Raw genomic sequence first — 19,499 nt, 5'->3', positions numbered from 1 at the left:
ACACAGAAGCTGCCAAATGTTCTAAGATGCATTCGGCAGGTCAGACCATTGGCGAGCCCTTACCATAGGTGGACCTGCCAGTTCTGATACAGATTAGAAATCACCTGAAGTTATAAAATTCAGTATTGCTTTGGGAAGGCTGCTGTATACCCCGATGGAACATGGGTTGCTGTTCCTCAAGCTTTCCTTGGGCCTCATTATAATAACAGCACAGGAGGGCATAGTCAGGCAGGATATAATGGGAGGTGGGATGGAAACTTGCAGGCACACGAATGCTTAATATTATTCCTGCAAAATGAAAACTAGTGCTCTGTAAAGAGTCACCAAATTTTCATTTGGTTCTTCCAATATAGAGAAGAGTGCATTGTGTGTAGCAAATACAGTTCACTTGAACTACAGTGTATCTCTGCTACACCTGAAAGGAGTAACCAGAAGTTTGAGAATTTGATATTGATTCCATTATAGAACATGATGTATTGTTTCTCAGGTTTGTCTTGGGGCCTCTTTGTGGGCAGATTAGAGTGAGAATGGTGTGGAAACTAAAGTTCAGGGTCATTCCTGCAGACTGAATGTAGGTGTTTTGCAATGTGATTACCCAATCTGCATTTGATTTCTCTAATATAGATGAGACCACATTATGAAAACAGAGTGCAGAGCAGTTGAATGGAAGAACTGCAAGTAAAGCACTGCTTCACCTGGAAAGATTGTTTGGGTCCTTGGATGATGGGGAAAAAACGAGGTGTCACAATTCTTGTAGTTGCATGCTGTAAGTAGAGGAGTTGTTGGTGAAGATGGAATTGTGAAAGGAATGGTTCTTTTGAACTACTGAAACAGGGTGAGGGGGGTGAAGGTGTTTGGTGCTGGAATTTCGTAGAAGTTGGTGGAAATCTGAAGGATGATATATTGAATATGATAACTGGTGGAGGGAAAGGTGTGGACCATAGAACACTCTCCTTAGAGGAGAATTGAGAGCAGTGGTGGGGAAAGAAATGAGATGTGGTCAAGGGCTCTGATCAATATCTACTACTACCAGTATCTGTATTTTTTTGAGTTTTGTTTACTGTATGAAACTTTGCTTTTGATACAGGGAGAAGTTATCCCAGATGGTGCCCTGTGCAACTTCCAGGCCTGGTGGCTTACATATTTTGGTAAGTAGTGTGCTTCTTTTGCATGCAGAAACTCAAAATAGATCAAAACCCAAAATTTAAACTTTTTAAATAAATACTTGTATGTCATTTCTTTCTGATGTATAAACTGTATTGGAAAATATCTTGTGTTTATCTCAAAATGCTACAATTGCAATATGTTATAAATTGAGGTTAATGAAATGTCATCTTGGTTTTTCATTTGTTACAATGGGGTGTAGCAAAAAGTATGTTTTTTTTTGAGGAGAAGTTATCTCAAATACATATTTCAATAATACAGGCAGTCCCCGGGTTACGAACGAGTTCTGTTCCTGAGTCTGTCTTTAAGTCGGATTTGTACGTAAGTCGGAACAAGTATATCCGGTATTATTTAGTGTCAGTTAGTCAAACGTTTGTCTTAGTATATAGTATATATTTTACCTTTCTATGCATATAAAACGTAAGAAACACATGTATTCCAATAATTAAACCACTGCGTTGCTTAGTAATAATTGTAGCTTTCATCGGGACAGGGCCTTTCAGATGTTCCATTATTCTCACTTTATCCTTTAAAATTGTTTCGATCGTTGATCGACTGTAGCCTAACGCTTTTCCAGTGACCGATGGCGTTTCACCTCTTTCCAAACACTTTATTATTTCCACTTTATTTTCAATCGCGATTGCTTCCCATCAAAGGAACAGAAACACTGCGGGCGGTGGGTCCCGACCTCCGCCGGCTCCCGACCTCTGCCGGCTCCCAAGGTCCGCTGGGTCCTAAGGACCACCGCACTGAATTTCCCCGGGTCCTAAAGTCCACCACACTGAGACAGGTTAAATGGGACAAGTGGGGGCTGTGCTGGGTTTGGGAATTTGATCCTCCACAATATTCCACGTGGGAATTTAAACTGGAGGTGGCAGTGTTTTTTTTTACGAGGTCAAGTTGCGAGCTTGACATTAACCCAGCACAGATGGTACAGGAGTCACTGGATTGACATCAACCCTCGTCATGAGGAATGGTCTGTCACTGGATGGAACTTGGGAACCTCCATTCTTGAGCCCGGCGCTGATCTCACTGCGCCACCAGCCGACCGGAACAGAGGTGGGTGGGGGGGGGGGGCGGGGTCAGGGTGAATCTTGCTAAGAAAAATTTAAGCCAAATACAAAGTTACACACTCAACACAGTGTCAACGACAACGACTTAAAATGGCAGACGGCATTCTCCTTCCTCGGTTTGTAAGTATGAGTTGTCTGAAGGTCGGACGTTTGTAACTCGGGGACTACCTGTAGTACAAACAAAGAAAGGAATATACACTGTCAAAATCATATATAGTATAGTATTAAGCTAATATAAAGAAAAAAAAGAACCACAACTCCTTTTAACAATTCATAGAAAAAAGGGAGACTCAAAAATTTCTATTATTAAGAGAGAGAAAAAAAACCCACTAAACTAACCTAAAACAAAAAAAAAGATTTAAAAAAAGGCAGTCCATTTTGAGGATACAATTTTTTTTTAAAAAAGAAAAAAATCCTTCTAGTCAAATCTAAAACTTTGTGGAGAAGAAAAAAAAGATTAACTGAAAAAGTAAAAAATTGAAAAATATGAAAAACTTAAAAATTTGAAAATATTGAATAAAAGGTTGCCAAGTTTGCTCAAATTTAAAAGATGTATCTAACGTCCGACTTCTAATTTTTTCCAAACTTAAACACGACGTAATGGAGGAGAGCCAGAAGAACACATTAGGTGGATTGGGGTCCTTCCAATACAATAGAATAGCTCTCCTAGTCAATAAAGTTGAAAAGCCATCATGCGTTGAGCGGAAGCAGGAATGTTTCCTGCTTCCTTTGGAATAATCTCAAAGATTGCGGTAAATGAATTAAGTTGTAGGTCCAAACCTATGACTTTTGATAACATTCTAAAAACATCTCTTCAAAAATTATTTAACTTTATACAGGACCAAAACATATGAGTTAAGGTAGCTACCTCAGTGTTGCATCTATCACAGGTGGGATTTATACTAGAAAAAATATGCTCTAGTTTATCTTTTGACATATGCGCTCTGTGCACTACCTTGAACTGAATCAAAGAGTGATGGGCACAGATAGATGAATTGTTAACTAAATGATAAATTTTATTCCATTGATCATCTGAAAGTGACTCTTGAAGTTCCAATTCCCAAGCGCGTTTAACCTTATCATTAGACATCATTCGTAAATTCAATAGCCGTTTATATATACTGGCTATCAATCCTTTTTGAAATGGTTTAAGCTGAAAGATAACATCTATCATATTTGGTAAATGAGCGAATGGGTAATTCAGTAACAAATCGCATAAAAAATTCCTGACTTGTAAATTTTACGTCTAAAAAATTGTGCATTATATATATATATATTATTTATCCACTAGCTGTGAAAAAGCCATTAGACCATCCTCTGAAAACAAATCTAGATAAGTTTTTATTCCCTTAGTTTTCCATGTTAAAAAGGCCTTATCCAAAATTGATGGTTTAAAAAAATAGTTAAGATGGATATTACTAGAAATAACAAAGTTATTTAAGTCAAAAAATCTGCGAAACTGAATCCAAATTTTTAATGTATGTCTAACAGTGGGACTGAGATCTTGTCCACCAATCCTAGAAAACAAAAAGGGAAGAGGAGCTCCCAGTAAAGAAGCCAAAGAAAACCCCCTTACTGAGTTCTCCTCCAAGTCCAACCATGAAGGACATTCCTGATTACCTATACAGTAAATCCAAAAAGTAATATAACAAATATTAATTGCCCAGTAATTAAATCTAAAGTTTGGTAACTCCAAGCCTCCATCTTTTTTAAAATTTTTGCTATAAAGGTTTACTCACTTTAGAACTCTATTATTCCAGATATATGACAGGATCATAGAATCTATTCTATCAAAAAATGTTTTCGGGACATAGGATGAAACAGCTTGAAACATGTATAAAAAATTTTGGTAAAACTGTCATTTTTATAGCATTTATTTGACCAATTAACGACATCGTCATAGGCGACCAATTGGAAAGTGTTTGTTGTGTATATTCAATTAGAGGAAGAAAATTATATTTATATAGATCTTTAAAATTTTTAGTAATTTTAAAACCAAGATAGGTAAAATAATTTTTAGCAATATTAAAAGGTATTTGATCATAATGATCAGAATAGTTATTAATAGGAAAAATACACTTTTATGTAAATTTAACTTGTATCCAGAGAAAGTACTAAGTTCAGTAAATATGGATAACATAGAGGGAATAGATTTCCTAGGGTCTGAAGTGTAAACTAATAAATCATCTACATATAACGAAACCTTATGTACTTTATTCCCTCTCTTAATACTCTGAACAGAATTGGAATCCCTAAGAACGATAGCAAGTGGTTCTAAAACCAAATTAAATAATAAAGGACTAAGAGGACAACCCTGATGGGTTCCTCTATATAGTCTAAAATAAGGAGATTTTTGATTGTTAGTTATAACCGCAGCCATCGGGACTTGATAGATCAGTTTGATCCAGGAAATAAATCCCGGACCAAAATTAAACCCCTCCAAAACCTGAAATAAATAAGGCCATTCCACCCTGTCAAAAGCTTTCTCTGCATCGAGAGAAACAATACATTCAGATTCTTTAACTGAGGGAGAATAGATAATATTTAACAATCCTCGAATATTAAAATGTGAATATCTATTTTTAATAAATCCAGTTCGATCATTTGAGATAACAGTAGGCAAAATATTCTCAAGCCTATTGACCAGAATCTTAGAGAGAATTTTAAAGTTCCACATTCAATAAAGAAATTGGTCTGTAGGAGGCACATTCAGATAGATCTTTTCCTTTTTTGGAATCAATGAAATTGATGCCTCATAAAAAGTTTTTGGAAGATTCCCAGAGGATATAGAATCAGTGTAAGTTTGACAAAGATGTGATGTAAGCATTTCATTAAAGGTCTTATAAAATTCCAGTGTATATCCATCTGGTCCCGGAGCTTTCCCTGGTTGCATAGAGGATATAGCCCTACCTATTTCCCCTTGTTTAATAGGTGCATCTAGTGTATTAATATCTTGAATGGAAATTTTAGGTATATTTAATTTTTGCAAAAATCTATTCATAATAATAGTATTATTGGAGAATTCAGATTTATAAAGATTAGAATAGAAATCCGTTAATATCTTATTAATTTCATGAGGGTCTAATGTTTCAGTTCTATCTGTTCTACATATTTTCAAAATCTGTATTCTGACCATATTTGCCTTCAACTGACCAGCCAGCAATTTACCTGATTTATCACCATGCATAAAATTGAATTTAAGATTTAAAAATTTGCTGCACAATGGGGAAGGTCAAAAGCAGATCATATTGTGTTTGGAGTTCAACCCTTTCCTTATATAGATCTTCACTAGGTCTTACTGAATATGCTTTATCTATCTCTAATTTTATTAGTAATCACTAATAATAATGCTTCATAAACCTGCTGAATATGAAATTATCTGTCCCCTAAGAAAAGACTTCATCGTATCCCATATAACCAAATTTGACGTAGTTGTATTAAGTTCAATTCAGTTGTATTAAGTTCAAAAAAAATAAAGAAATTTGCTTGTTGATAAAACTAACAAAAGTTGGATCTTGTAATAATATGGGATTCAATCTCCACTGTGACATTTTCAAAATATTATCAGAGAGCCTCAAAATTAATTTCATAGGTGCGTGCTCCAACAGCGCAAAGACATCATACGCACAATCAGTAACGGAATACAATAACCGTATATCTAGAAAAAAATAATCAATTCTTGAATATTTATGATGTACGTGTGGAAAAAAAAGAAAAATGTCATTTAAGTGCTTATATCTCCAAATATTGACCAAGCCATATTCTAATAGAAAAGAATTAATATAAGTTGCGGCTTTATTAGGAAGCAACGGATTGGTTGATGTCCTGTCAATCGACAGGTTAAGACAACAGTTAAAGTCACTGCCCATAATCAACTTCTATTCATTTAGGTTCGGGAGTTCGGAAAAATTCAGGACTGTCTGAATTAGGTGCATAAACACACACCAAAGCTACCTTTTGACCACATAATAGACCATTGACAATTAAATGTCTTCCAATCAAATCAATAACAGTATTAAAATGTATAAAAGGGATTTTAGAGTTCCTACAAATAGATACCACTCTATAACTTTATTTATTGATAAAGAGTGATGTAAAGGGCCCTTCCAGAATTTAAAAAAGCGATCTTCATCCTTTCTCCATATATTAGTTTCTTCCACAAAAATAATATCCACATGAAATGTTTTTAATTTCTTAAAAATCTTTTTTACTCTTAATAGGATGATTCATGCCGTTCAAATTCCAAGAAATTATATTTTATTAGCATCTATCTTTAAGATTTAATTTTAAATTTTATAAAGAAAACTATTGTTCAATTGCAAACTAGATCCAATGGGGAAAGAAACAGCACAGACTCGACCAGAAGTGACGAAATGATTGATAGAAAATGTGACGTCTCAGAACTGCCCAGTCGAGAGAGAAAAAACTATTCTAACAGCCGCACCATTCTCGGCAAAAGCCTGAGTAGTAGCGACCCAATAGGAAGGTAGAATGCTAAACCTATGACCTTTGACCCCAACCTCCATTTTGCAGCTGTATTCACAAAGTTATATGTTTACACCACCGATTTTAGACATAATAAAAGAGATGAACAAATTTCAAATATTGTAATGTTATGCCAAACAATAGTCTTACGGCCATCTTAAATTCATCTGAAGTATACAGTTGGCCCTCCTTATCTGCAGGGGATTGGTTCCGAGAACCCCCGCTGATACCAAAAAATGTGGATGCTGAAGTCCCTTATTTAACCTGAATCAGTACAGTGGTCTTTAGGACCCAGGGGAACCCCGGACTTTATTTAACATGTCTCAGTGCGGTGGTCTTTAGGACCCGGCGTAGCTCTGAATCCACGGTGTTTCTGTTCATGAAAATAATCACGATCGCTATTGAAAATAAGGTGGAAGTAATAAAGCAATTGGAAAGAGGTGAAATGCCATTGGTCATTGGAAAAAGTAGATTGGAAAAAGTGGAAGTAGATAAAGTAGATGAGCTTGAGGCTCAGTTGGAAATTGGCAAGTACGATGTTGTGGGAATAACTGAGACATGGCTTCAAGCGGACAGGGCCTGGGAAATGAATATTCAAGGATATACATCTTATTGAAAGGACAGACTGACTGGCAGAGGGGGTGGGGTGGCTCTGTTGGTGAGGAATGATATTCAGTCCCTTGCGAGGGGGGACATAGAATCAGGGGATGTAGAGTCAGTATGGATAGAACTGAGAAATTCTAAGGGTAGAAAGACCCTAATGGGAGTTATCTACAGGCTCCCAAACAGCAGTCTGGATGTAGGATGTAAGTTGAATGAAGAGTTAAAATTGGCATGTCGCAAAGGTAATCATACAGTTGTCATGGGGGATTTCAACATGCAGGTAGACTGGGAGAATCAGAATGGTACTGGACCCCAAAAATGGGAGTTTGTGGAGTGCCTCCGAGATGGATTCTTAGAACAGCTTGTACTGGAGCCTACCAGGGAGAAGGCAATTCTAGATTTAGTGTTGTGCAATGAACTGGATTTGATCAGGGACCTCGAGGTAAAGGAACCATTAGGAAGTAGTGAGCATAATATGGTATGTTTTAACCTACAATTTGAGAAGGAGAAGGGAAAATCGGACGTGTCAGTATTACAGTTGAACAAAGGGAACTATGGAGTTATGAGGGAGGAGCTGGCCAAAGTTCAATGGAACAATACCCTAGCAGGGAAGACAGTGGAACAACAATGGCAGGTATTTCTGGGAATAATGCAGAAGGTGCAGGATCAGTTCATTCCAAAGAGGAAGAAAGATCCTAAGGGGAGTAAGGGGCGGCCGTGGCTGACGAGGGAAGTAAAGGGCAGTATAAAAATAAAAGAGAAGAAGTATAACATAGTAAAGATGAGTGGGAAACTGGAGGACTGGGAAGCTTTTAAAGAGCAACAGAAGATAACAAAAAAGGCAAAACGCCAAGAAAAAATTAGGTACGAAGGTAAACTAGCCAAGAATATAAAGGAGGATAGTAAAAGCTTCTTTAGGTATGTGAATAGCAAAAAAATGTTAAGACCAAAATTGGGCCATTGAAGACAGAAACGGGTGAATTTATTATGGGGAACAAGGAAATGGCAGATGAATTGAACAGGTACTTTGGATCTGTTTTCACTAGGGAAGACACAAACAATCTCCCAGATGTAATAGTGGCCAAAGGAACTAGGGTAAAGGATGAACTGTAGGAAATTTATATTAGGCAAGAAACAGTGTTGGATGGACTATTGAGTCTGAAGGCTGATAAGTCCCCGGGACATGATGGTCTGCATCCCAGGGTACTTAAAGGGGTGGCTCTAGAAATCGTGGACGCATTGGTAATCATTTTCCAATGTTCTGTAGATTCAGAAACAGTTCCTGCTGATTGGAGGGTGGCTAATGTTGTCCCACTTTTCAAGAAAGGAGGGAGAGAGAAAACAGGGAATTATAGACCGGTTAGCCTGACATCAGTGGTGGGAAAGATGCTGGAGTCAATTATAAAAGAGGAAATTACGACACATTTGGATAGCAGTAGAAGGATCAGTCCGAGTCAGCATGGATTTATGAAGGGAAAATCATGCTTGACTAATCTGGAGTTTTTTGAGGATGTAACTATGAAAATAGACAAGGGAGAGCCAGTGGATGTAGTGTACCTGGACTTCCAGAAAGCTTTTGATAAAGTCCCACATAGGAGATTAGTGGGCAAAATTAGGGCACATGGTATTGGGGGCAGAGTACTGATATGGATTGAAAATTGGCTGGCTGACAGGAAACAAAGAGTAGTGATTAACGGGTCCCTTTCGGAATGGCAGGCTGTGACCAGTGGGGTACCGCAAGGTTCGGTGCTGGGACCGCAGCTGTTTACAATATACATTAATGATTTAGATGAAGGGATTAAAAGTAACATTAGCAAATTTGCTGATGACACAAAGCTGGGTGGCAGTGTGAAATGTCAGGAGGATGTTATGAGAATGCAGACTTGGACAGGTTGGGTGAGTGGGCAAATGTATGGCAGATGCAGTTTAATGTGGATAAATGTGAGGTTATCCACTTTGGTGGCAAGAACAGGAAGGCAGATTACTATCTAAATGGAGTCAAGTTAGGAAAAGGGGAAGTACAACGAGATCTAGGTGTTCTTGTACATCAGTCAATGAAAGCAAGCATGCAGGTACAGCAGGCAGTGAAGAAAGCTAATGGCATGCTGGCTTTTATAACAAGAGGAATTGAGTATAGGAGTAAAGAGGTCCTTCTTCAGCTGTACAGGGCCCTGGTGAGACCCCACCTGGAGTATTGTGTGCAGTTTTGGTCTCCAAATTTGAGGAAGGACATTCTTGCTATTGAGGGAGTGTAATGTAGGTTCACAAGGTTAATTCCCGAAATGGCGGGACTGTCATATGTTGAAAGATTGGAGCGACTGGGCTTGTATACACTGGAATTTAGAAGGATGAGAGGGGATCTGATTGAAACATATAAGATTATTAAGGGTTGGACACACTGGAGGCAGGAAGCATGTTCCCGCTGATGGGTGAGTCCAGAACTAGAGGCCACAGTTTAAGAATAATGGGTAGGCCATTTAGAACAGAGATGCGGAAAAACTTTTTCACCCAGAGAGTGGTGGATATGTGGAATGCTCTGCCTCAGAAGGCAGTGGAGGCTAAGTCTCTGGATGCATTCAAGAGAGAGTTAGATAGAGCTCTTATAGATAGCGGGGTCAAGGGATATGGGGAAAGGGCAGAAACAGGGTACTGATTGTGTATGGTCAGCCATGATCACAGTGAATGGCGGTGCTGGCTAGAAGGGCCAAATGGCCTACTCCTGCACCTATTGTCTATAAAAGTGTTAGGCTGCAGTCAGTCAACGATTGGAACAATTTTAATGGAGCATTTGAAAGGTCCTGCCCCGATGAAAGTTTCAATTATTACTAAGCAACACAGTGGTTTAATTATTGAAATACGTATGTTTCTTAAGTGCTTTATATGCATAGAAAGGTAAAATATGTACTATATACTAAGAAAAATGTTTGACTAACTGACGCTAAATAATACCGGATGTACCTGTTCCGACTTCAAATCCGACTTAAAGAGGGGCTCAGGAATGGAACTTATTCATAACCCGGGGACTGCCTGTACTTTTAAGTCATTTCTAGATTACTTATAATACCTAATACTATGTAAATGCTATGTAAATAGTTGTTATACTGTATTGTTTAGGGAGTAATGACAAGAAAAAATAGTCTGTACATGCTCAAACAATGAGTGCTGGAGAGAGAACTTCCAGGTTTTCCCGATCCATGGTTGGTTGAATCCGCGCATGCGGAATCCGTGGATAAGGAGGGCCAACTGTATTAATCATGTATTCAGTAAAGAATAAATCCAAGGAAATAATATGTTATGACTGTAATTTTTTTTTTAAAACTTACAAATCATACCAAAAAAAGTAAATATATATATATAGTAGCAATGTGCTATACACAGCGCTGAAATAACGACACGCAGTTGGTAAGTCATTTCGAGACTAGTTTATTCAAACTTTGCAGTGCTGGTCGGAGGTGCATTACCAAAGTCTCTCCCCGCGCGCTGGCTATTTGTGAGCCGGTTCGCCTGCGCAGAAGGTGGGTCACCACGTAACCCCCCCCCCCCCCCAGAACCGGTGATACACCCCCCAATGTCCACAGTCTGGATCAGCCTCTGTTTGGGAGGTCTGCCTCTGCGCCGCGGTGCCTGAACCTCGACCGGCTGCGCCAAGTCCACATGGGCTGGTTTGATTCGGTCCACCGTGAAAACCTCCTCTTTCCCCCCAATGTCCAGAATGTACGTGGACCGGTTGTTGTTGATCACCCTGAACGGCCCCTCGTAAGGCCGCTGTAGCGGTGCCCGGTGTCCACCCCTTTGTACAAACACAAACTTACAGTTTTGAAGGTCTTTGGGTACATGGGTCGGGGTCCGCCCGCGCTGTGAAGTCGGCACGGGGGCCAGGTTGCCGAGCCTTTCACATAGCCTGTCCAGGACTGCTGTGGGTTCTTCCTCTTGCCCCCTTGGGGCTGATATGAACTCTCCCGGGACGGCCAGGGGTGCGCCGTACACCAACTCGGCCGACGAGGCGTGCACATCCTCTTTGGGCGCTGTGTGAATTCCAAGCAGGACCCAGGGAAGCTCGTCCATCCAGTTAGGTCCTCTCAGGCGGGCCATGAGAGCCGACTTCAAGTGACGGTGGAAATGTCCCACCAGTCCGTTCGACTGTGGGTGGTAGGCAGTTGTGTGGTGCAGCTGCGTTCCCAACAGGCTGGCCACAGCCGACCACAGGCTGGAGGTGAACTGGGCGCCTCTGTCGGAGGTAATGTGGGCTGGTACCCTGAAGTGTGCTACCCAGGTTGCGATCAGTGCTCGGGCGCAGGAATTGGCAGATGTGTCGGTGAGCGGGACTGCTTTGCGATCAGTGCTCGGGTGCAGGAATCGGTAGATGTGTCGGTGAGCGGGACTGCTTCTGGCCACCTCGTGAACCGGTCTACCATAGTTAGGAGGTACCGTGTTCTTCGGGACACTGGTAGGGGCCCACGAAATCCACATGAATGTGGTCGAACCTCTGGTGGGTGGGTTCGAACTGCTGCGGCGGGGCTTTAGTGTGCCACTGCACCTTGGCTGTTTGGCACTGCGCGCATGTTCTGGCCCATTCACTGACCTGCTTGCGAAGTCCGTGCCACGCGAACTTGCTGGAGACCAGCCGGACGGTTGTCCTGATAGATGGGTGCGCCAAACCGTGTATGGAGTCGAAAACTCGCTGCCTCCAGGCTGACGGGACGATGGGGCGAGGTTGGCCGGTAGCCACGTCGCACAGGAGGGCCCTATCACCTGGGCCTATGAGAAAGTCCTGCAGCTGCAAACCCGAGACTGCGGTCCTGTAGCTGGGCATCTCGTCATCTGCCTGCTGCGCCTCCACCAGTGCTGCATAGTCCACCCCCAGGGACAGGGCCTGGACAGCCGGTCTGGAGAGTGTGTCCGCCACAACATTGTCCTTCCCCAAGACATGCTGGATGTCCATCGTGTACTCGGAGATGTAGGACAGATGTCACTGCTGGCGAGCCGACCAGGGATCGGACACCTTCGTGAATGCGAAGGTCAATGGTTTGTGTTCCGTGAACGCGGCGAACGGCCTGCCTTCTAAGAAGTACCTGAAATGCCGGATTGCCAGATTCAGTGCCAACAGCTCCCGGTTGAAAGCACTGTACTTGAGTTCGGGTGGTTGTAGGTGCTTGCTGAAGAACCCCAGGGGTTGCCAGCGCCCCTCGATGAGCTGCTCCAGCACCCCACCGACTGCTGTGTCGGATGCGTCCACCGTGAGGGCGGTCAGAACGTCCGTTCTGGGGTGCACCAGCATTGCGGCATCTGCCAAGGCTTCCTTGGCTTTAACGAAAGCGGCCGCGGCCTCCTCGTCCCAAGTAATGTCCTTGCCTTTACCCGACATCACGGTGTACAAAGGGCGCATGATACGGGCTGCTGAGGGGAGGAAACGGTGGTAGAAGTTCACCATACCAACGAACTCCTGCAGGCCTTTGACCGTGTTGGGCCGGGCAAAGTGGCAGATCACGTCTACCTTGGCGGGCAGAGGTGTTGCCCCGTCTTTGGTAATCCTGTGGCCCAGGAAGTCGATGGTATCGAGACCGAGCTGGCATTTGGCAGGGTTGATCGTGAGGCCGAAATCACTCAGGCGGGAGTAGAGCTGGCGGAGGTGGGACAGATGCTCCTGACGACTACTGCTGGCTGTAAGGATGTCGTCCAAATAGATGAATGCAAAGTCCAGGTCGCGTCCCACCGCATCCATTAGCCGCTGGAACGTCTGTGCGGCATTCTTCAGGCCGAACGGCATTCGGAGGAACTCGAACAGGCCGAACGGGGTGATGAGTGCTGTTTTGGGGATGTCTTCAGGGTGCACCGGGATTTGATGGTATCCCCGGACGAGGTCGACTTTGGAAAAGATTCTTGCCCCGTGCAGGTTGGCTGCAAAGTCCTGTATGTGCGGCACGGGGTAGCGGTCTGGAGTTGTAGCCTCGTTCAGTCTGCGGTAGTCACCGCATGGTCTCTAACCCCCGGCTGCTTTGGGCACCATGTGCAGGGTGGAGGCCCGTGGGCTGTCGGACCTCCATATGATCCCCAATTCCTCCATCCTCTTGAACTCCTCCTTCGTCAGGCGGAGCTTTTCTGGGGGGAGCCTTGGTGCGCGGGCGTGAAGTGGTGGTCCCTGGGTCGGAATGTGGTGCTATACCCAGTGTCTGGGCATGGCTGCCGTGAACTGCGATGCCAGAATCGATGGGAAGTCTGCCAGGATTCTGGTGAGTCCGTTGTCCGACAGCGTGATGGAGTCCAGGTGTGGGGCCGGCAACTTGGCTTCACCCAGGGAGAATGTCTGGAAAGTCTCGGCATGTACCAGTCTTTTCCCTTGCAAGTCGACCAGCAGGCTGTGAGCTCGCAAGAAGTCTGCCCCCAGGAGTGGTTGGGCCACGGCGGCCAGTGTGAAGTCCCGCGTAAACCGGCTGGCACCGAACTGCAGCTGCACTGTGCGGGTGCCGTAGGTCCGTATCATGCTGCTGTTTGCGGCCTCTGGGTGGGTCCTGGCTTCCTGTTGCGGGTGTCGTACCCAGTCAGGGGGAAAGATGCTGATCTCCGCTCCGGTGTCGACCAAGAAGCGGCGTCCCGACTGTTTGTCCCAGACGTACAAGAGGCTGTCCTGGTGGCCAGCCGCCATAGTCATTAGGGGCAGCTGGCCCTGGCCCTTGCAGGGTGGGCAACAACGGCGGGCTTTTGTGCCCCACCGCTGGTGGTAGAAACACCACTGTTCACTGGCCTCCTCACTCCTGCCTCTGTGTTGTGTGCGCCCCCCTGCCGGGCCTGGTCTGGTCTGCTGTTGGGCACATGGCCTGGTAATCTGACTGACGGACACCACGCTCTCCCTCTTGGCTTATCACAGCACGTCTGCCCGGGCTGCCACCTTCCGGGGGTCGCTGAAATCTGCGTCGGCCAGCAGCAGATGTATGTCCTCGGGCAGTTGCTCTAGGAACGCTTGCTCGAACATGAGGCAGGGCTTGTGTCTGTCAGCCAGGGACAGCATCTCATTCATCAATGCTGATGGCAGTCTGTCTCCCAAACCGTCCAGATGAAGCAGGTGGGCACCCCGCTCACGCCGTGAGAGGCCAAAGGTCCCAATGAGCAGCGCTTTGAATGCTTCATATTTGCCTTCTTCTGGGGGCGACTGTATGAAATCCGCAACCTGGGCGGCCGTCTCCTGGTCAAGGGTGCTCACCACGTGATAGTAACGCGTGGAATCAGAAGATATCTGCCGAATCTGGAACTGGGCTTCTGCTTGGCTAAACCACACGTGTGGTCGCAGCGTCCAGAAAGTCGGCAGTTTTAGCAAAACTGCATAAACAGATGTAGAGTCGGTCATCTTTGGTCCAAATCCCGTTTGGACCATCGGGGTCACCAATGTAGCGATGTGCTACACACAGCGCTGAAATAACAACACGCAGTCGGTAAGTCGTTTCGAGACTAGTTTATTCAAACTTCGCGGTGCTGGCATTTAATCCCTAGCGCCCGCCCTCTCCGGGCGGAAATAACATCAGAGGTGCATTACCAAAGTCTCCCCCTGCACGCTGGCTATTTGTGAGCCGGTTCGCCTGCGCAGAAAGTGGGTCGCCACAATATATCAAATTCAAAGCTATGTTAATATTAAGACAAGCAAGAGAAAACAATTAAATCAAACCAGGTCCTGTGCGGACATCCATAAAATGTGGAACAGATGTTCTTCAAAGCAACTATATATATATATACTAATTATTAACAAATAAAAAAAATTAATTCAGCCAAATCCTGTATGGACATCCATAAAACATAGAACAGACTTTCCTCAAGGCATCTAAAAACATCTCCCAGCTCAGAATTACCTATTCGATTTGCAATCGGCATAAATTTAAAGTTCTTAATAAATTCCCACCCTTCGGCTGGAGAATTAATCTTTTGTGTCCGACAGTCACCAGAAAAATTATCAGACAGACAGACAGGCATACTTTATTGATCCCGAGGAAAATTGGGGATGCCGGATAATGGAGTGATGGGTGACATTTTCTTTTATACAATTCAATCATCAATTCCCGCCTTCTTTCGGCAAAAATCTCAGGAGCAAAGTCTTCCACCATATGAATTTCTGTTGCATTATAAATTAGCTTTCCTCTTTTTCTTGCCTGTCGGAGTATAGCTTCTTTGGTTGTAAAATAGTGCAACCAAAGTATGAGTGGTCATTCACGTAATTCGGTTGATAGTCAAGATCTCGGGATTCTATGCGTTCTATCGAGTACAGGGTTCACTTCAAGAATCTCACTAAAAAGTGAATATAGAATATCTGAAAAGAACTTTAACAGGTCGCTGGTTTCAGTATTTTCAGGCAAACCCAATATACATAAATTCCTCCGGCGTGCTCTGCTGCCTAAATCAATCATTTTCTTCTTTGTTCTTGGTAATTCCAAAGTAACTTCATTAATTTTTTTTTCCATAGGTGACATCTTCAATTCTTGTTCGTTAATAGTTTGCCTGAATAATTCCTGTTCCATCTCAATTCAATGTGTAGTCTGTTTGAGCGTCTGAAATTGAAAATCCAAATTCTTCAAAGATTTTTGAACAGTAGAGATGGATTTTTCAAGCTTTCCGTTAGCATCCATCAGTTTATCAATCTTAGTGTTAAGCGAATCAAATTCATGTTTCATATCTTGTATTGAAGAGAGTATTTTTCCTAAAGTAACAAGTTCCTCCGATTTCTTTATTTGCTCCGTTTGTTCCATTTTGGGAAAGGTATTGCTGCTTCTCAATTCAATACCGGATCAACTTACTGCCATCATAGTTAAGTCATAGATTCTTCAGCAAAAATAATGAATCTTCAAACTTAAAACAGATCTATCAGTGGAATGTAAGGTATAAAAAGTGGAGCGCAGTAAAATGCATCTTACTCCATTCACTGCAAAATGGAGCCTCCTGGTTTTATTGGTTCTGTAATTCATTAACAGTTTTACATCACCATAAGCTTTTTGTACCTAAAAGAATTCATAGCAATCTTGGCAGTTCTTATCTTTATACTACAGTTGGCAGGTAACATGGAAATATTTTATGAGCTTTATTATATATTTTTGTTGAGCTTGGTTGAATGCTGCAGTGGGATACATTCCAACAGAGATCATTTTCAGAGGAATGAAGGGTGAATTTGGAGAAATATGCATTGTCACTTTTGCAATCCTGGAACGATTTGATAACAAGTAGGACTGAGTACTGCTTATAAGAAATGGAGAAAGTTTTATGATTATAGATATTTCAACCAAACAGTATGTACAAAGTATGAGATTCCAGCAGAGAGAGGCCAAGGAATATGGAACATAGAACAGCAGAGCGCAGCAACAGAGCCTTCAACCCATAGTGTCTGCACTGAACATGACGTTGAATTAAACTCTTTTCTGCACAGCAGTGTAAAAGGAACACAGAGAAGGGAGGTAAAGGGAGCATAAAAGGAATGTAGTAAACAGAACCCCTGGAGCTTCAGGTTATTTTTTTCTTTTTGATAAAGATGGTGTCCAAGAGATTTGCCCTATCTCCTGCAGGATAAATCTGTTTCTATCCACAGGAAAATGTCATGCTGGGCCCTTGAGCAATCCATAGTTTGCCAACATTGGGCAGCACCATAAGGGGAGATGAAGATTCTCTTGGACTTTCCGAGAAAGGTCAGGTTGTTGAAGGGTAGGCTGCAGGTTTCGGGTGGCTGGCTGTTGGAACCACGTAGAGGCAGGGTACCTGGAAAGTTGAGAGCGTGCCTTGAAGAGAGTGAACCACAGTAATTAGTAGATAGCTTCATTCGCTAGAGCGAGGCACCTATCAGCGGCTAATTGGGGAGCAGAGGGGAAGGAAGAGGGAATAAGCAAAAAAAGATGGAAATGAGTAGAGGGGCTGTGAACAGAGTTGGGAGAATGAGGAAGATAGGAGTAAAAGGTCAGAGATAGGGAGACTGAGGGAGAGGTGATGAGAAAGAGCTGGCAAGATTATCTGCGATAGTGATGAATGGGTGATCAAAGTATCTTTGCGTACTTTGTATATGTTGTGCATACTGTGTGTCTGTGTGCATATGCTTAGCCTATGTAGCAGAGCCTGGTCTCCAGTAGTCTTGGACCTCCTTACCAAAGGACCTTGCTTTGTCAAGGGAAGAGATAGTAGAAAGGATGAATGTTTTGACTTGCATAAAATGTCAGAAAAATCTTCCCGTCCCTGCAGTGGAAGCTGAGTTAGTGCTGAGTGCCATTAATCACTTTAGCACTTGATTCATTCCATTTTGTGTTGTCTAATGTTGTGTTCTAATTTTGTTGAAGCAATATTCTTTGCTTCAGCAGTAGTGGTCAATAAACTGCTTTGTTCTTTTGGTGCTTATTCACCTATTTAAATAGTCATAAATGGCATTCACTTATGAGATCTAATATATAAATAAGAAATATTCACCTGTTAAAAGTCCACAACTTGATCATGAATGCTGGAAGTTGGAAAGCAGAAAATATGCTATCTCAATGTCGTTGTATTATGATAGCAACCATATCTTTGCTTCATTGTTTTGTTTGGATATTGTTACATTACAGAAATGCTTAGGGCACCCATTAAGAATCCATAGAAAGTCTATGCATAAGGATTCTGTATATTCTCTTCATAACATGAAACGCTGCAGCTGTTTTCTTCCATCTTTTGTGTGGCTTAATGTCTGTACTGTTCCTTTGCCAGAAAAACATGGTACAGCATATGGTCAAAAATAGTTAAGCTATTGACTCTTAATGATGAGATTGCATGCTGTGTCACAGCAGCCTCACTAACATTGGCCTTTTTAGGAATGACCCATTTATTTTTCCCAGAAAGCTGTGCCAGAAACAGAAAGAGTGAAATTATAGGCTGGCAGGAAAAAGAATGTAGGTAAGAAATGATGTGAAGGGGCAGAATGTGAACAGAGGCTTTGAGTGGGAATAATGGAAAATTGAAGGGAAAAAAGAATGTGTAATTCTAATTAGAGGGAACTGATGAGAGTCTGAGGGAGCGTGATATGTAATCCAGGCAAGTAGAGTAGTAACCATTAATAAAAATTAGTGTATAAACTAAAATGATTGATGTATATAAAATTACAAGAGGCATATAGGCCAGTAGAAAATGTTACGAATGTGCCACAACTCTGAGGGGCCGAAGGGTACAAAGTAGCCCCCTCCTTTTTGAGAATCGCAAGATCGCTATTAATTCGGGTCTGGGACCCAGGAAATGAGAGAGAGACGTCCAGAATACACAGGGTTTGGAATGTGTCCTGGCCTCAGCAAGACGGAATCATTGATAACGGCTATTGTCTCTTGGAGACGGAATTGTGTATTGAGTACTGTACTATTCATTGAAGCCCTCAGGGGATGACCAGAGTGGGCTGGTTGAGGGATTGCATCATCCCAACCTGATTGACATCTGAGACCCCATGAGTAAGGATAAAAGAGGGTCTGGGGAACACCCCTTTAGACGCACCAGGAGGAACACTAGAAATCCCGTGACAGCATTTAATAGCGACAGCCGGTGGGGGGCTCGTGTGCGTCCTTTCCCTTTGCCTGGGATTGGCGGCCTCACCACGGAAGAACAGCTTTAGCTAAAGGAGAGGCCACAAGTGAACGGCCACCCCAATGGGACTCCCGAAGGATCGAAATCATAAAGGTTGGAAAACCCGCAGCGGTAACTGTTCCCATTCTATTCCTATTTCTCTCTCTCTCCAACAAAGTGCAACACAGCGACAACCAAAAGGCTGCAGCCTGCATGAACTGAGTGACGTTTATATTTCCATCGGACAATACATTATCCCCTAGACAACGATAGAGCTTATTTCTTATTGATTATTATTATACCCGAACTTTTAGATTTAGTATTGACGACGTATATTATCTGTATGTTTGCATTGATATTATTTTTGTGTATTTTTACTAATAAATACTGTTAAAAATAGTACCATCAGACTTCAACGGACCTCTCTATCTTTGCTGGTAAGTGACCCAGTTACGGGGTTCGTAACAATAGTAAGAATCTTCCTCTTATCAAAAACATGGGTTTCACACAGAGTGGTTGATATTTGGAACGTGCTGCTAGAGAAGGTGATGGAATCAGATATAATCACTGTGTTTAGGGAATACTTAGGTGGGAATATTTAAATAAGCACTTGCACAATAAGATATACTGTAGAAGGAT

At 42.6% G+C, this 19,499-nt stretch overlaps 1 protein-coding gene across 5 annotated transcripts in view; it reads left to right on the top strand.

Moving 5' to 3' along the window:
* The window catches only part of LOC140727788 (cyclic AMP receptor-like protein A), a 191,548-nt gene that overhangs the window by 34,238 nt on the left and 137,811 nt on the right, over nucleotides 1–19,499 (top strand). For all 5 annotated transcript variants that reach the window (XM_073045556.1, XM_073045554.1, XM_073045553.1 and 2 more), the window contains one exon: nucleotides 1,088–1,148. In XM_073045556.1, the coding sequence (XP_072901657.1) occupies nucleotides 1,088–1,148 (61 nt within the window). The remainder of the gene's footprint in view (nucleotides 1–1,087; nucleotides 1,149–19,499) is intronic.

This window comes from Hemitrygon akajei, chromosome 5 (genome assembly GCF_048418815.1).
Source record: "Hemitrygon akajei chromosome 5, sHemAka1.3, whole genome shotgun sequence".
Taxonomy (NCBI): Eukaryota; Metazoa; Chordata; class Chondrichthyes; order Myliobatiformes; family Dasyatidae; genus Hemitrygon; species Hemitrygon akajei.
Note: the sequence above shows the minus strand (reverse complement) of the source record. Positions and strands in the feature narration are given on the sequence as shown.